Source organism: Limulus polyphemus, unplaced genomic scaffold (genome assembly GCF_000517525.1).
Source record: "Limulus polyphemus unplaced genomic scaffold, Limulus_polyphemus-2.1.2 Scaffold31, whole genome shotgun sequence".
Classification (NCBI taxonomy): domain Eukaryota; kingdom Metazoa; phylum Arthropoda; class Merostomata; order Xiphosura; family Limulidae; genus Limulus; species Limulus polyphemus.
In genome coordinates, this window is record NW_013665641.1 from 298,806 (window position 1) to 314,737 (window position 15,932).

At 33.0% G+C, this 15,932-nt stretch overlaps 1 protein-coding gene across 3 annotated transcripts in view; it reads right to left on the minus strand.

The window, feature by feature from the left end:
• LOC106459888 (adenylate cyclase type 8-like) overlaps positions 1 to 15,932 on the minus strand; it is a 171,966-nt gene that overhangs the window by 94,720 nt on the left and 61,314 nt on the right. For all 3 annotated transcript variants that reach the window (XM_022386792.1, XM_022386781.1, XM_022386786.1), the window contains exons 3-5: positions 8,357 to 8,577; positions 4,186 to 4,335; positions 2,793 to 2,929 (exon numbers count right to left, since the gene is read on the minus strand). In XM_022386792.1, the coding sequence (XP_022242500.1) occupies positions 2,793 to 2,929; positions 4,186 to 4,335; positions 8,357 to 8,577 (508 nt within the window). The remainder of the gene's footprint in view (positions 1 to 2,792; positions 2,930 to 4,185; positions 4,336 to 8,356; positions 8,578 to 15,932) is intronic.

The window sequence follows — 15,932 nt, forward strand, 5'->3', positions numbered from 1 at the left end:
TGTGAATATGACTGAAAATTTTCATTTTTTCTTAAAAGGTGGTGTCTATTTACTTGTGACCATGCTGTGTACATTGTAGTCTATAGGTTTCTTAAATATATCCTGTGCTTTAATTCGGTTTGAGATATTTGGGAATGAATTGCAGCCTATGGCGATTTATGAAGTGTATACTAAGTCAATGTTTATCTCTTGCCCAAAAAAGCCTCGTGCAATGAGTATGAGAAGAAAAAAATGATATAGTGGACAAATGAAAATGTTAAGAGGCAGTGTACAAAGTAAATGCCTCGTTTTTTGTTATCATAATTTCAGATAAATAGTAAACTAACAGTTGTGCTACATCCAACTTTTCTTGGAACAAACATTTGAAGAAAGTAAAGGATCAAAATGATAGTTAAGTGATATTAGCTTTAATGCCTGTTCGCAAAAACCCAGTTTTATTTTAACCCATATAGTCTTAATTTATTTAAATGACCTTAACTCACACACAAGATAAATGAAAATTATACAAGATAATAAATACAACAGTCTCATAATGTTTTACTGCTACCTTTATATTGACCTTTTACATTGCTTAGCATATCTTCAGGTATCAAAACCTTCTCAAATGTTAACTAAAGCATTTTAAAAGGTAAACTAGGCTTTCATTTTACACAATTCAAGATACCCAATGTTCTCTCTTTCTCCCTCTCTCAATACATTATTCTCAGTGACATGTCTAAATCTAAAATGAAAATTGTGTTGATTTTGAACCAACATTTCTAGGCTACAATGAGGCGGATTCTATCCCCAGCTGAATATACTTAGCTATGCATAGAAGATTTCCGTGTACCTTCAATTAATCTTATAGCGTTTCGCAGTAAACAACGACGGATTGGAGTGCAGGCGAACTATCGTATGGAAACAGGTCTCAAGGGAGCTTATTCAAAGCATATGATAAGCTTAACAAATTTCTCTGGCGCGTTGTTACTTATGGCGTCACATAAGAACACAGTGCATTTTATTCTACATATCCAGTAGAATGCGTTTAGTATGCAACAGATTAAATTTATAATGTCTAAATTCAATTTTGAATATCAGACATATTTGTTTCATGTATAAGTCAGGCAACTCTTCGAGTGATATTTAAGTTATTCATTTCTCCAGGAAAATATGCATTTAGACTGCGTTTTTTTTGTTTTTTTTCCTTTGCTAAAAATTCGCAACAAAACTTTGTGTTCACGTGTACGTTACAAAGTTACCGAGTTTTTTTATATTTTATGCAAAAATATTTCCGATCACTTAACTAGCTTCAGTATCATGTATTAAATACAATAAAATAATTTTGTACTTAGGTATTAAAGGCAATGAAAACAAACTGATCTTTAAACATTTTACTTTTTTCTGTTAGGCTGGACAAAGCCCAGTGATCAGTGTGCCGAGTTGCGGATCGAAGATTTCAAGGTTCAAGTCGCGATATGCTGCACTTTGAGCTGTAACTATGCCAGTCAATCCCGCTATTCGTTTAGGATGTCCCCAGGCAGGTCAGCGGTAAGTTCATGGACTTACAACACTAAAATCCGGGGTTCGTTTCCCTGCAGTGGACAGAACGCAAGAAGGTCATTGCTTAACTTTACACTAATGAAAACAAACCGTTTAATAGTAGTCGTGTAGGTGGCAGTATTTTTGAGTGAACAGTATGTCTCTGACGTAGTCATTTAAGTCCATGTGATGTTACATAAGATGTCGGTCAAGTGAAAAACATCCTTAGTACAATTTAAAATAGTTAACATCACATTCCATTGGGAAGCTATAATTATAATCAATGTAATGTTTAGTGAATTTTAAATGTGAAATGAAAACTTAGGAAAATCAAATATCATTACCTATTACACATTTGTTGATTTCTTTAATATATACAAACACTAATCTTAAAAAAAACACCTTTATAACGTTTTTGAAAATGCAGAAAATAGAAATATAATTCAAATGAGAAAAATATTTTATATGAATATTATATTTTGAATTTTTGGTAATAACATTATAGGCTGTGGTCAACGATAGATTTACGGACTTAAAAAGATAAAATCCGGGGTTCGATTCCCCATGGTGAACAGATATCATTTGCGATAAAAAAAACAAGAACAACATAAACAAACGAAAAATCAAGGAATCCATCTTAATTGAACAAAACAACCCTACTCTAAACCAACACCCCGGGGTGCCTAGATACCTCTTCTATGTTTCGCAACAGTTCCGGTCATGTGACATCTTTGTTCAATACTGTATATATGTGTCAGTGTAAATTACTTGTACCTGATGATGACAAAACCTTGTCGAAACATTGTACATTTGCTGTTATGTTAAACTAATATTAAAGTTTTTCTTCATTACCCATTTAAGCCGTCTCCAGCCATTATAAGAACAAGAGGTTTTTAAATTTATTTTAGCTTAAAACGTCGACTCTTAAATTTATGTAGCTAAGTTCGAATAAATTCCAAAGTAAGAGTCATAATGCATTTTTAATGTTTATTAATATTTATGCTACATTTAGATATTTTCAATAACTAATTAACCTTATTCCTAACTGTCCCAGTAGTGTAATACTTGCTCTATGTCTCCTTAAACACATAAGAGCGAGGTAATTTTGATAAATTTTGTAGCACGAGGATGATATTTCATCAAAGAAATTGGCTTATGTTTCGTTATTTATGACTAAGCACGAATTGGTAGCTTCGGCAAAGTAAGTATGTTAGATATGAAAAGAAAGAAAGATTTTTTTGATGATATAATATCTGCATTCAAATACAAATTACCTTACGTCCTCGTAGCAATGGATGTAAATCCTATGAAACTGTGCCGATAAGATCCTCCCATGATCTTCTTCTCGGGCTATGTCTGAAATGATTTCCATGGCAACAAAACGTGGTAGCAGAGAAAGAAGGAGGCGTTCCTGAGTGAAACAAGTCCAAAGACTAAGTGTTAACATAATTAAAAAACAACAATAAAAAAAACTTATACACAGTACTTTGAAACTTATAAGATTATAACGCTATGAGACAGATGAAAAAGTTTAATATTTAAGCAATTCAACACAAAGACACGAAGTATGCGCAGAATCATGTAAGTAGAAATTTGACAAAAATAATAACAGAAATATTTCAAGCCTTTTATACAGCTGAACTTTAGAGGAAAATATGTTGTTATATAACTAGGATATAGTGACACATTAATGTTCCAAAACATTTCATGCAACACAATAAATTGTGCTGGTAATATCTTCGAAGTTTCTCTCGTGATGTTTCATGAATATACTTTCAAGTTTGATGCCATAGAGTAGTGACTTCGTCTAAAAAGTAGAATTTTTAGCTTCTCTTTTCACGACAATGGTTTGCGATAAAGATATAAATTGTTCTAGCTATGGAGGCCGGTTATGTTATGTACAATACCATATAAACAATATATATTTACAGTTAGAGAAAATTATATTCCTATTGTGCAAATAAACATATTTTTTCTATATTTCAAAATAAATTAGTTCAGCACAGAAGTATTTCAATTGAGTCGATTCCGTAAAAAAAAAGTTACGTTGTGCTTTAGTATCGCATTTTTTGTGATTCATCTTTACGGAAGGTTTTCCTATATACGTTGAATCTATATAATTCTGACACAAATGTTTTTGAAATTCTTATCAAATTCCAGATCGGATTAAGTTTAGAGATTACGTGCAAGTAAAGAACGTGAAATAGGTATATTTTATTGCAATAAAAGTTACCTTAACACAAAAAAGCGAATTCAAAACTTAGATTTAACGACAACAGACAACGCTATGTTGTCAACCGAGTTAAAACAATGTATCTGTAAGCTTTTCCATTCGCACTGTCTGTTTAAGAAAGATACAAATAAGATGTTCTTTAATCATACTTTATAATTATGAAACATGTAAATACAAACATAAGCAAGGTTTATTGAAGCATTTTTCATTCAAAACAGGTAGTTCTGGCATATTTCTCATTAAAATGAGAAACACAAAGTTTTTGAGCTAATATTTCAGCGTTTCATCTTTACTTGTAATTTTCTAAGGTTATTGTGCAAATAATAGTCAAATAAAATGATTATTAGCTATTTTAATTAATCTGACTACAACAGGCGAAACTGATGGTTACTATTGTAAATTTTTCCTCTCTATTGTCTTTGTCTGATATTTACTTGTTTTTCATTTTCTTTCTCTATTTTGAAACGTGTTTCCATAGATCGTCGGGTCTCCAGGAAGGCGTTCCTCTGGGCTCGATCCGTCAGGTGTTTGGTATACATGCTAACGAAGTTGATGCACAAATATAACAGGGCATTGGTGATCACCTATGAACATCATTGATATTAACATCAGTTAAACTTGTTTAGATATTACTTAGAAAGTATAAAAGGTTTAGAAAATTTATTTCGTAAATTTCGTATACTATAGTATATAACGCTAACTAATTACCTGCACAATTGATTTAAATAATATCTATGTATTATCTCAGATAAACGAGATTTGATTTTAAGAACTTTAAATGAAAAAAAAGTGACCGATTTAAGACCCTGTATGAAAATCAAGCAAATTATTGTGAATGAATTATAAAATTCATCTTTACATTTGGTAAAGTAACTGGAAATATAGTTAATACAACTGTTTATAATGCAAATATCAACTGTACAACACGCCTAATAAAGCGAAAAATCTTCGTTATACATTTTGATAGTTAAAGACCAGAAACAGGGCTCGCATTATGAAATAGGTAAAGCAGGCAAACACCTTGGGTAGCAAAATAGAGGGACTGCAAAATGAAAATAATTTTACCAATGAATTCATGCTAAGGTCGCTGTACTAACTTTACTTCCCTTGTTATTTTTCTTCCTATTTAAGCGGAGACGGAAAGTTAAATTTCCTTCCCTATACCCTAGAAAATTCTTGCTTTCTTTTCATGAAGCGGGCAGAACAAAATCATTAGAAAAACTTTTAACTAGTAGTTAATAAAAAATCTGGAAACTAGGCCACTGTGGTATATAAGCGAGGCTCGAGCTAGCTAGCAGAAAAAAAATGTTTTGCCTTTTCAGGAAGCTCACAGAATAAAAATATCCTTATTAACTTATTTTTGAGTTAGTAAAAAATTCAAGATAGCTAAAATGTAGTGATTAAAACAATGATAGCTTCAAAATGATTAAATATGTTGAACTTTAAAAAATATGGCTTATGGAAAAGCAGACAGAAAGCGACAATACGAGAGTAATTGACTTGATGTCTCCAGCTAAATAAAATAAATCCACTCAAAGGTACAACATATGTCAGTTAAAATAGGTCTAATACAGGTGCAGTTATTTGACGATTCTTTAAAACGAAGAGAGGAGGAAATTCATAACAAATTATTATGTACGACAGTTTGCCAGTGGAGAAAAAGAACCAATACAACGAGTTCTGTATTCAGTCATAACGTTTGTTTGTTTATTGCTACAAGAGTTTCGGTACAGATGACTTTTCACTGTCGTGAAACAGAGGAAGTTGAAAAAGTTTGTCCGTGTTTATAAGTCGCCATCAAAAGTTAGTAAATCACCTGAAGGTATTTCTGCAGTTGAAAGAATTAAAATCTCAAAGGAAGATAAATCAGATAATGGATAATGAAAATATGCGCTTAATTAAACAAGAGATGGCGCTTGGAAAGCTGCACTTGAAATACTTATTGCTCTGATAAGAATTCATGGAATTCAAATTACTACTCTTCGTGGAAATTACTAAAAGCTCTTTGGGCCCAGAAATGGAAAATTACTGAAATTTGTTGAATATTTGCACGTTTTGATTCTGTCATGAAAAAACAACACTTTAATAGAATTACTACAAAAGAAAGTTCGTTTTAGTTTTAAAACAAAGCCCCATTGGGCTATCTGTTGTGTCCGCCGCGGGAAATTGAACCCCGGATTTTAGTGTTGTAAGTCTATAGACTTACAGATGTCCAACCGGGGGAACACATGAAAGTCATAGATGATACTTGGAAAGGGGCATCCAATTGCTTCCGAAGAGGATTCAGACACAATCCACGCAGAACAGATGACAATGATAATTCTGGTTTGTCACACTGAGGCATGCGCGACTGAAGAAATAGAAATCAATGGAAAATTGTTGCAGCAAAAACAATAAATTTGCTCATGAAATAAAAAAGAATGAGAATACCGAGTTTCACACACAAAAAAATGAAACAAATCTATCCTTGATTCAAAAGATCAATGTTTTTAACAAATGTATCGACACAACCATTGAATCCCTGGAAGAGAGATTTTAGCAACGTATTGTTGACGAGCCGGGTGTCACTTATGGTTAACGTGCTCTGACCGTGAATCGGAGAGTTCCTGGTTCGCATCCGTTTATTGGGGTCGTCGATGCACTATAGGAAAGACGGTCAAATCCAACTATTTGGTAAAATAAGAGTAGATCAGTGGTTAACGGCGGGTGCTGTTGACTAGCTATCTTCACTCTATTCTCTCGGTTCAAAATAGCCCTAGTGTAGCTTTGGGCGAAGATTCTAAATAAAACAGCAAAGACAGTATTTCTGAGTAGTTAAAAATGAGCTCAAGGGCCTTCCTGAAACATTGTGTGGATCTCCAAATCAGCTTATCAAAGATGGTGAGGTAAATAGAATCAGAGTACAGAAATGTGTGACTAAAACTGAGATTGATTAAGACGATTTCGAAAAGTGTATTGAAGCACGTGTGCAAAAATAAATTAACTTCGTCGTTTCCCAACACCTTTGTTACTGATATTTCCTTCTCACAGTTGCTTGTGGAGAAAAACGTTTTTCCAAATTAAAGTTGTTTAAAATCTAATTTAGAAGAACTACGACACAAACAAAGCTGGTATTACTGGCAACAGTTTTGATCGAGCATGAAATTATATATATAAAAAAAAAAAGAATTTGAAGCAAGCAATGTGAGACTTTGCCTGATGAAAGAAAGAAAAATGAAATTTCCGTTGTGATAAAATTTTGAACTGCCACGATAACCAAGTGTTAACTTTTACTGCATGTAACATTTCCTCAGGCTTTAATAAATAATCATTAATGAATAAATTTGATTTGTATCTCTACCGTTTTGTAGTACACTTGAAAGACAAATTGGAGAGGTTCAGCAGATTGAAAACTAGCTTAAGGTGGCAAAATAAGTAGAGCCAGACCTGATCAGAAATCTGCAATTAATAAACTTTGCATTTTTGAAAGCTCCTTCTAAGACAAGGTAATATTTGTTTTAGATTTACAGAATGTAATTTTCATAATAATCGTTAATTATAATATAACGTTATCGTTAATTTGGTTTTAAAGAAGCATCGTTTGCTTCGTCGTTGGTTGGTAAAGGCTAAAACACACTGTGAGTGATCTCTGTAGAGAGGGCAATGAGCACGTTATATCATTTCAAAATCCTATCTTGGAAACGAGTAATATATTTTAGAAAAGTAAGCAAACAATGAATTTTAAGTCATTTTTTTTCATTAAAATACATTGGAGTTTTAGATTCACGTTCCAACTTTGGAAGATAATCGATAACTCTTAGTTTGTGTGAGCATTAGACATATATTTTGGTAAGTTAACTTAGAGTGTGTGAATGAAAATAACATATGGATTTCAGCTTCATAATCACAAGGTGAAAGGCTATTAGTTACAGAACAGAATTCACTTGTGAAAAATATGAAAACGGTATATGGTTACTTTAAAACAGTTTTCAATTTGTGATTTTTTCATCCTCCATTACAACATTATCAAATTTAATTTATATATGAGGAATATAAAAATCATCAACATTGAATACCCTTAGTGTCCATTTAACTAACATTAATGGTATCTAATATTTTGAAACTGGTTGATATGATACTATACCAGAGTGCATTTCTGTTATATGATTTTAGTTCTGGTTAGCATGATTCTGTTACAAAGTAGGTAATACTCTATGATTTTAGATATAACTCTCATCAATATATGTCAGTTTTTTTTTTAATTTTTAGATGTGATTATTGTCGCACTGTTACGAAACGCATCACTGTATAATATTAGATATGTTCATATGATACTGTTAGGTAATACATACTGGCTATAACAATTGAGACGATGGTGGTATTAAATTTGTAGTACATATAGTACTATAGTCAATATATTTTATGCATTACATATACAATAAAATAAGTAATAATAATAAAAATAAAGGGGAAATAACAATAACAAAAAACGTTGAGTGAGTTGCATTATAATTTTGTATGAAGAACATAAATGTCTTAGCGAAATTTACTTGTTCTTAACTTCATGGTGAAAATATGATATGACAATAAGTATAATCAGTTACATGCATCTTTAAGTACACTCACTCTTCTGACAAAAGCGCCATCTTCTCGAAAAATAACACACGTGACGATAAAATGCGAAAGTGAACTAAGAGAGCCACCCACAATGCACCATTTCAGCGGTAGTGGTAGCATAGCGTACGTTACAAAGACTATAAAGAAGATATGCCAAACAGCTGCTCCATCCACGTCACCACCGTCAATAATCCCAGTGTCACTGAAGTCGACTCCAAAGTTTCCGGTTCCTATGACAAATGAAAAAACAACAAGAAGATTATTGTCAATATATCAATGTATACTACCCCCTTGAAAGAGAAAGTCAAAATAAATTAAATACTTTTATATTATATAATATCAGAAGTTCGCAGACAAGAGTAAAGGGAACTATTGAGCTATTTATTTGAATTATTTTGTATTTATTTCCAAGATGTTATTTTGTACTGACAATCTCTCACTATTAGGGAATTGAGTCATTTATTAAGAAAGTTAACGAAGGAAAGTTTGCGTAGTTTTAAACAAACTTTGATCAAACCAAGCTATTAATATTAAACATCCCTATGTACGCCCCTTAGAATGTTACATGTAGTTAATAAAGTGAAACATTAGTTTTGGTGTTTATCAAAAATAGCTCAACATCGCACATCAAAAGACATATTGCCTGGTTTTAATTCTTGAAACTCATGAATAACGTAATAATTCAAGTAATTATTTCCTCAAAAATAAGTTTTTTTTTTGCTTCTTTCGGTTATCTGCGCTAGCCGCCCCTATTTTTGAACTAATAAACTAGAAGGAAGGCAGTTAGTCAACAGCACCCACCACCAATTATTGGACACCTCTCATCGAATAGTATGATTTGACCGTCACATTACAACAACATCTACATCCTTAAAGTTCAGAGTGAGGTTTTGCGGGAAAGAGACACGATCCATGAATCCTTGAAACTACAGCCCAACACGCTAACCACTAGGCCACGTTCGTTTTTTTTAGAATAAGAGTATATTCGTATTAGATTTCTACCATTATTTTCTTTTACCAAGTGATATAAATTAAATACATTGGAATAAAATTAAATAAAACAAGCCGTATTGTCCAGAAGTTTTAAATTATTTATTAATACTTGTAAAAGAAAAAGTTGTTTTACACTTTATTGTACCAGAATTGTTCTATAAAAATGAGAAGTGTTTTTAGAAGAACATCAACTAAACAATTAAGAGAAATTACGCTTCATCTTATGTTATTATTATTTTTGACAGAAAAAATAGTATCAAATATATATATATATATATACCCCAGATGTACTAAGCTTTTTGCGATTTAGAAAAACTTATTGGTATGTCTTTACTTCTGACGTGTAATGGATTAAATAAAATTGATAAAAATTACGGCTCACCGAAACGGTTGTTGTTCAAGCAAATGATCATATAACTCGCTTCTCGACCACTACTAGGTCTGTCGTATCCTAACCAGCCTATTGATCTTTGGCATTAGGCGAAAGGTCTTATCGGCAATGGATATAGCAGATCTAGTGTGGTTGACATATTATTACATTTTTCTTTACTTTCACTTATAAGCTCTTACAATTAATTATTAGCGAAAAGTACTTTTTTTATATGTCCTGCCTTATATAAACCACTCCTAACTTCATTACGTTAGCAAAGTCAAACTATTGTAAATCATTAGTTTCAAATAATATTATAGCTAGATAGTACAAGGTATCTTACAAGTAAATATCATAGTTTTGTTTCTAAAAAATAAAGATAAAATAAAGCTCTCTTTGTTATAACAATATGTCACGTTGCGTAAGTTACCACTCAGCCGAAATGAAATCAAAATACAACTTTACAACCTCTAATAACTCGACCTCAATAAGAGTAATATATATATATATATATATATATATAGAATGAACATATGAATGTTGGTTCTTGAAAACACTTGAAAAAGAAAAGAGACACTTCATCGATCCCAAGCTAACCTGTTTGTAATGATCACGACAAATACTCTCCATTTTAACTTCAAAATTATTTCAAAATGAATGACGCAGAGCTTATGACAACTAATTTAATACTCCTTAAGCATAGGATCTAAGTACTATGGTAATTTTCGATGCACGACAAAGATTACAAAATTAATCTGTTTCAAAAGGGAACTCTTCAAACTAACATGTCATTCAGGTCTATTTTCGATGCTTTTAGGAACTACACTACTCACAAACATTAAAGGATAATAAGTTTTAATATGTTTTCAAACTCTGAAGAAAACCAAAAGACGAGGCAATGTTCACTATTGATGAACTTTGTTCATTACAAATACCACAGGTACATAATACCAACCAAGTTGAAATATTCATGTAGAAGTAACAAAAAAGCAAAATTAACGAAAAGTGCCGATATGTGGGTGCATAAATATCAAAGAAAAATAACTTATTAAGATGCACAAACTTAACAAAATGAGTTTTTAGTAGCTGGTAGGCCCTCCTCTATTATTTATGACTTCTCTGCACCTCTTCCCTATACTGCTGATGACATTTCGGATAAATTGCAGTGGCAAAACAGTCCACTCTTGGATGAGGACAGCTCTCTGCTTCTGGACAGTTGTAGGACCAGGTTGTCTGTCTCTAAAATCTCTCCCTAGCAAGTCACACATAAGCTTAATCGGGTTTAGGTCCGGTGACTTAACAGGTCAGTCCAGTACTTCTCTTCCTTCATCCTCAAAAAATTGCTGCGTGATTCTGGCGGTATGAGGACGGGCATCATCCTGCTGATACACGAACTCATCTACGACAGCACCAGCAAAAAGGTGAACATGGGTAGAAGAATCTCATCAATGTAATGTTTTCCTGTCAGAGATCTTCCATCCACCACATAGAACTATGTACGCCTCTGCATGCAGATGCCACCCCAGACCGTGAGTGAGCCCCTCAAAAGCATCATGGTAGACAATGTTACAGACCCGAATATTGCTCCCCTTCACATCTCCAGACCCTCACACGTCGACCACTTGTAGATACACAGAATCTGCACTCACCTGTGAAAAGTACAAGGGTCCATTGTTAAAGGGTTCAGGTGGCATGTTCTTCAGGGTTAGTACAGGGACTCTCACTGGTATCTTGAACCTGAGCCCAGCATCATGGAGCTAGTACCTGACCGTTGAGCATGATACACGTACTCTGGTGACTTGCTGAAACTCGTTCCTAAAGCCCCTGGCGCTGTTGGTGCTATTACTAAGGGCTAAATACCGTAGAAATCGGTCGTCTAGTGCATCTGTAGCTCTCAGGCGACCTTTGCCTGGCCCCCTGGTGTATTCTTCTGCTCCCATGGCTTGGTATCTGCGCCAAAATTTACTGGCCATAGATTGTAACACCCACATGACCTGTGCCACCTCAGTCTGAATGCGACTCTCCTGTACTGTGATGGTTCTGCAAAGTTCAGATTCAGTTAAATGGTTTCTAACAGCTTGCACACTATAAAACTAACTATAAAAAAACTAACATTATCTAAACAATAAGCATATTTCCTAATCAATCATAAGTATCCCTTTATAGGGTTAGAGTACTCCTCTACAATAAGCAAGCTAAATTAAAAAAAAGTGATAACCTAAAAATTTACGAATTCCACCAAACCTCATCATCCTTTAATCTGTGTAAGTAGTGTAGTTGTATCGATGTTGTAGGTGAACTTGTACTGTAATTTACTAGGTGGATTATAAAAAGGTGAAATCTATTCTGTACTTCTAGCTTGTTCCTGAAGTGTCCAAGTTGATAAAGCATATTGATTGGTGCAGCCATCTTACAGTTAGAATGTGCTGTAACATTTTGCTAATTTATATATATAAAATGATCTCACATAAACATACAACAAAAACAGCAATATAAGTACAAGTCTTTGTGAATTTTCTATTTCTATTAAGATGAAAAATTACACCTTTAACAGCAAAATGTAGAACATTCAAGAAAAAGAGACGAAATATAATCGATTGAGGCAGAATAAAACCGAGTTTCACTAGTTTTATAGGAAGACCTTTTGAGATAACGGAATCTGACAGTTAATTCTGGGGAGAAGCCTAACAAAGATTTTCGAATGAAACTTTTATGTCTTTTTTAAATGTTTAATTAAATACTTTATTGACGATAACATATGATATATTCATATAAACTTTAAAATCACAATCTCCGATTTTCTTACCGAATTGTTTGTTTAACGTGCAAGTGCTAAGGTTGTTAGAACTGATCAGTAATTGAAATTTTTCATAATCTAAATTTGTAAAATATTCTTGCCCTATGATAATTCAATTCTTCAGGTAGTATATACTGAACTATAAATGCCTGTGGTGCTCAAGTCGCATTTTTGAAAAGCAGATTTCTAAAATGTTTGATATTTAAATATTTTGACATGTGATGTCCACATTTTTCTGTATTTTGAATATATTTTTTATCTGATCAACTTCAACAACAGATAGGGCTTATAAATAAATAAATAGAATAATCTTTAAGAGATACGTTATTAAAAACAAAGTCAATTTCCTTTTCTTATAGCAAAGTATTTCACTAACTGGAATTGCTTGAAGTTGCCTTACCAATACTGAGCGAAAGTTGGAACATATAATCTCGACTCTTCCCCCAATTACTTTGAAGTCGCCTCTAGTATAACCTGAATTAATTATTAATATAATCCTATCACTACTTGAAGTAAAGATCTGAAAATGAAAACAAAACATTTACTTCAAGGCTCTCTCTATGGTTGAAAACCAACCAAAAACAAAAAAGTAACAAACAAACATGAAAATGTCGAAAAATGTGACGAAAATAAATAATACTACTGTAAACCGATAATTTCGAAAAAAAAAGTGTACTACTGCTAAATTATGCTTAACAAATAGAAACGTTAGATATTACAGTTTGCGTTTAGATAGACTTATGAAACAATACGTTTACCAATTTTCCATTTATTATATGTAAATATTCTGACACGATGATGTATGTTCAGGATGAGCTAAAGGTAAACTTGATTTGGACAAGAAATAAGAAGTATAATATTAGCGAACTATCGTAAAAATGCTCAGATTGATGCATTTCGATGTTATTATTCTGATTTAAAAAACTTTCACTGTTTTCTTTGCTTAATATTTGTCTTAGTTCTTTATAACTGAAATGTATACGATTTAATTATTTAGAAAAATATTTCACCGATCCTGTTTTTTGTTACGATTGGTAAAAATATGCAACCAGCATAAATAATAGCTAATCAAAAACACCTCACCCGTGAAAAAAAAGGTGCGGCCAAAAAAAGGATTGAGCGTGAGACTAAAGGGAATGAAATCAAAATTGATGGGCAAACTGGTAGTTACACTTAAATTTTTTTCACATCTAAGGAGTTTTTGATTATATATATCATGACTTTTTATCAATACACACCAACAAACCACAGCAAGTAAGAAAGTGACACTCAATAGTAACCAACCATAGCTTTAGGATTACAACCTTATTATTCGGAAAAGACATGCTTTACAGAACCAACCATATTCTTTAAAATATATGGTGGTACTTTTCCTCTCTAAAATAGTGTTAATAACTTCCTTTATAGTAATGCCATGGAATCTAGATTAACAGTTTCTTGTCATCACTCGCATGCACTCGGAACAGCCGTATTAAGCATTATTACTTACGCTAATTGCTTAAGCTAATATCACATAACGCTAAACACTCTTTAATTAAGAGAACGTCATAAAATTTAGCAAATTTTGCTTATAAGTTGGCAATGAATAATGAAACTGCTAATCTAGTTTACTTGGCCTAACCAAATGACAAAAAACTAAATGCAGTCTACCTTTGCTTTTAGGTGAAACTGTAGTAAAATATTCAGACAGATAGCTTACGTACTTTTTGCATAGGCGTGTGCAAAATTAAAAAAATCTATGAAAGTTAAGTAAGTTTTCTATTAAACAAATTTTCCGTACTTTTCGATGTGAGGAAAAAGTAAAATAGAAAGAAATTCGATCAAAATTGGAAATTTTATATCTCATGTATTTCTTAATGAGTTGCCTTGAAATTTGGTATGAATTAGAAATAAGGATCCAGTAGCGCACAGCCATAGAAAATATGTGATAGTTTTGATTACCACAGTTTGAGCTACAGGAAGTGGAAAATTGCTAAATTATCACTTCTGCTAATAACACGGTGTTCTGTAGGTTGTTTTGGCCGCACTACACCGTACCGTATGCCTTTATCATCAAACGATTCTTCATTTCTTAAAGCACCGTCTAATGACCCACTGATATTAGACAAGAATGGGATCCGTTAGGAGGCGCTAACTTCAGATACATGGTCATTCAAATGGCTTTCCGATAAAAAGAAATTCAAAGCCATCCCAAATAACCCAACAAACACAACGAAAAACAATTAAACAAAACTTTATTACAAATGAAAAAAGATAATTTAATTACTGACGATCTTTATTTTAATCTACGTAAAACTGATTCACGCATACCACAACTCTACGGCATTCCTAAACCACACAAACAGGACTGCCCCCTACGACCTATACTGTCCACTTATGATTTATTCAACTACAATCTCGGAAAATACATAGCCTGGGCTCTCACACCATATGTAACATCAGCAGGTTCATTTTTTAAAGATGCCTTCAATTTTAAATATACACTAGAACAACTAAATTCGAAAGCCTTAATGGCCAGTTTTGATGTCGTGTCACTCTTTACCGAAGTCCCCGCCAATGAAGCTTGCAATATTGCACTCGACCTCTACATTAATGACCCCAACAAGTAAATGCACATTCTAAGAGAGAAGCAAAAAGTGTGCTGGGGATTTACAACAACTAAAACCAACTTCATTTTCAACAACGAACATTTCCTTCAAATAAATGGTTTAAGTATGGGCAATCCTGTTTCGCCCGTTCTTGCCAATATATTCATGACGCAGATCGAAACACAAGCCACACATTCTGCGGCTTCATCCCCCACTATACTGGTACGTGACACTTTTGCTGGTTTCACTTCTACAGAACACGCACTAACTTTCTTTAAACACATAAATTCCATTCATCCCAACATCAAATTTACCATAGAACACGAAAACAATAAACATTTATCCTTTCTTAACCTCAAAATTATTAGATCAGACACACAGTTTAAAACCAAAATTCACCGCAAGAACACACACACTGGCCTCTACATTCCCTGGAATTCCGCTCATGACACTACACAAAAAATCAATACACTTAAAAACCTCATAAACACAGCCACAAGACTCTTTTCAACAGACTACATAAATGAAGAAATTAACCACTTAAAGCATTCCTTTATTCACACCAATAAATTCCCACCAGCTATAGTTGAAAAACTCTCCAACATTCCCCACAATAAAACTCAAATCATGAACAAAATTGACACTAACAAACCCAACAACAGTACATTACACTGCAGTTTACCTTTTGTTCCTGAAACCAGCTCAAGAATTATCCACACGTGGACAAAACTAGCCATTAAACACAATTTTCCTGTCAACGTCAAATTCTCACAAAAACCTGGCCCTAAATTAAAATCATCACTAAACAAGAATTATTTAGAATCACACAATAACAAC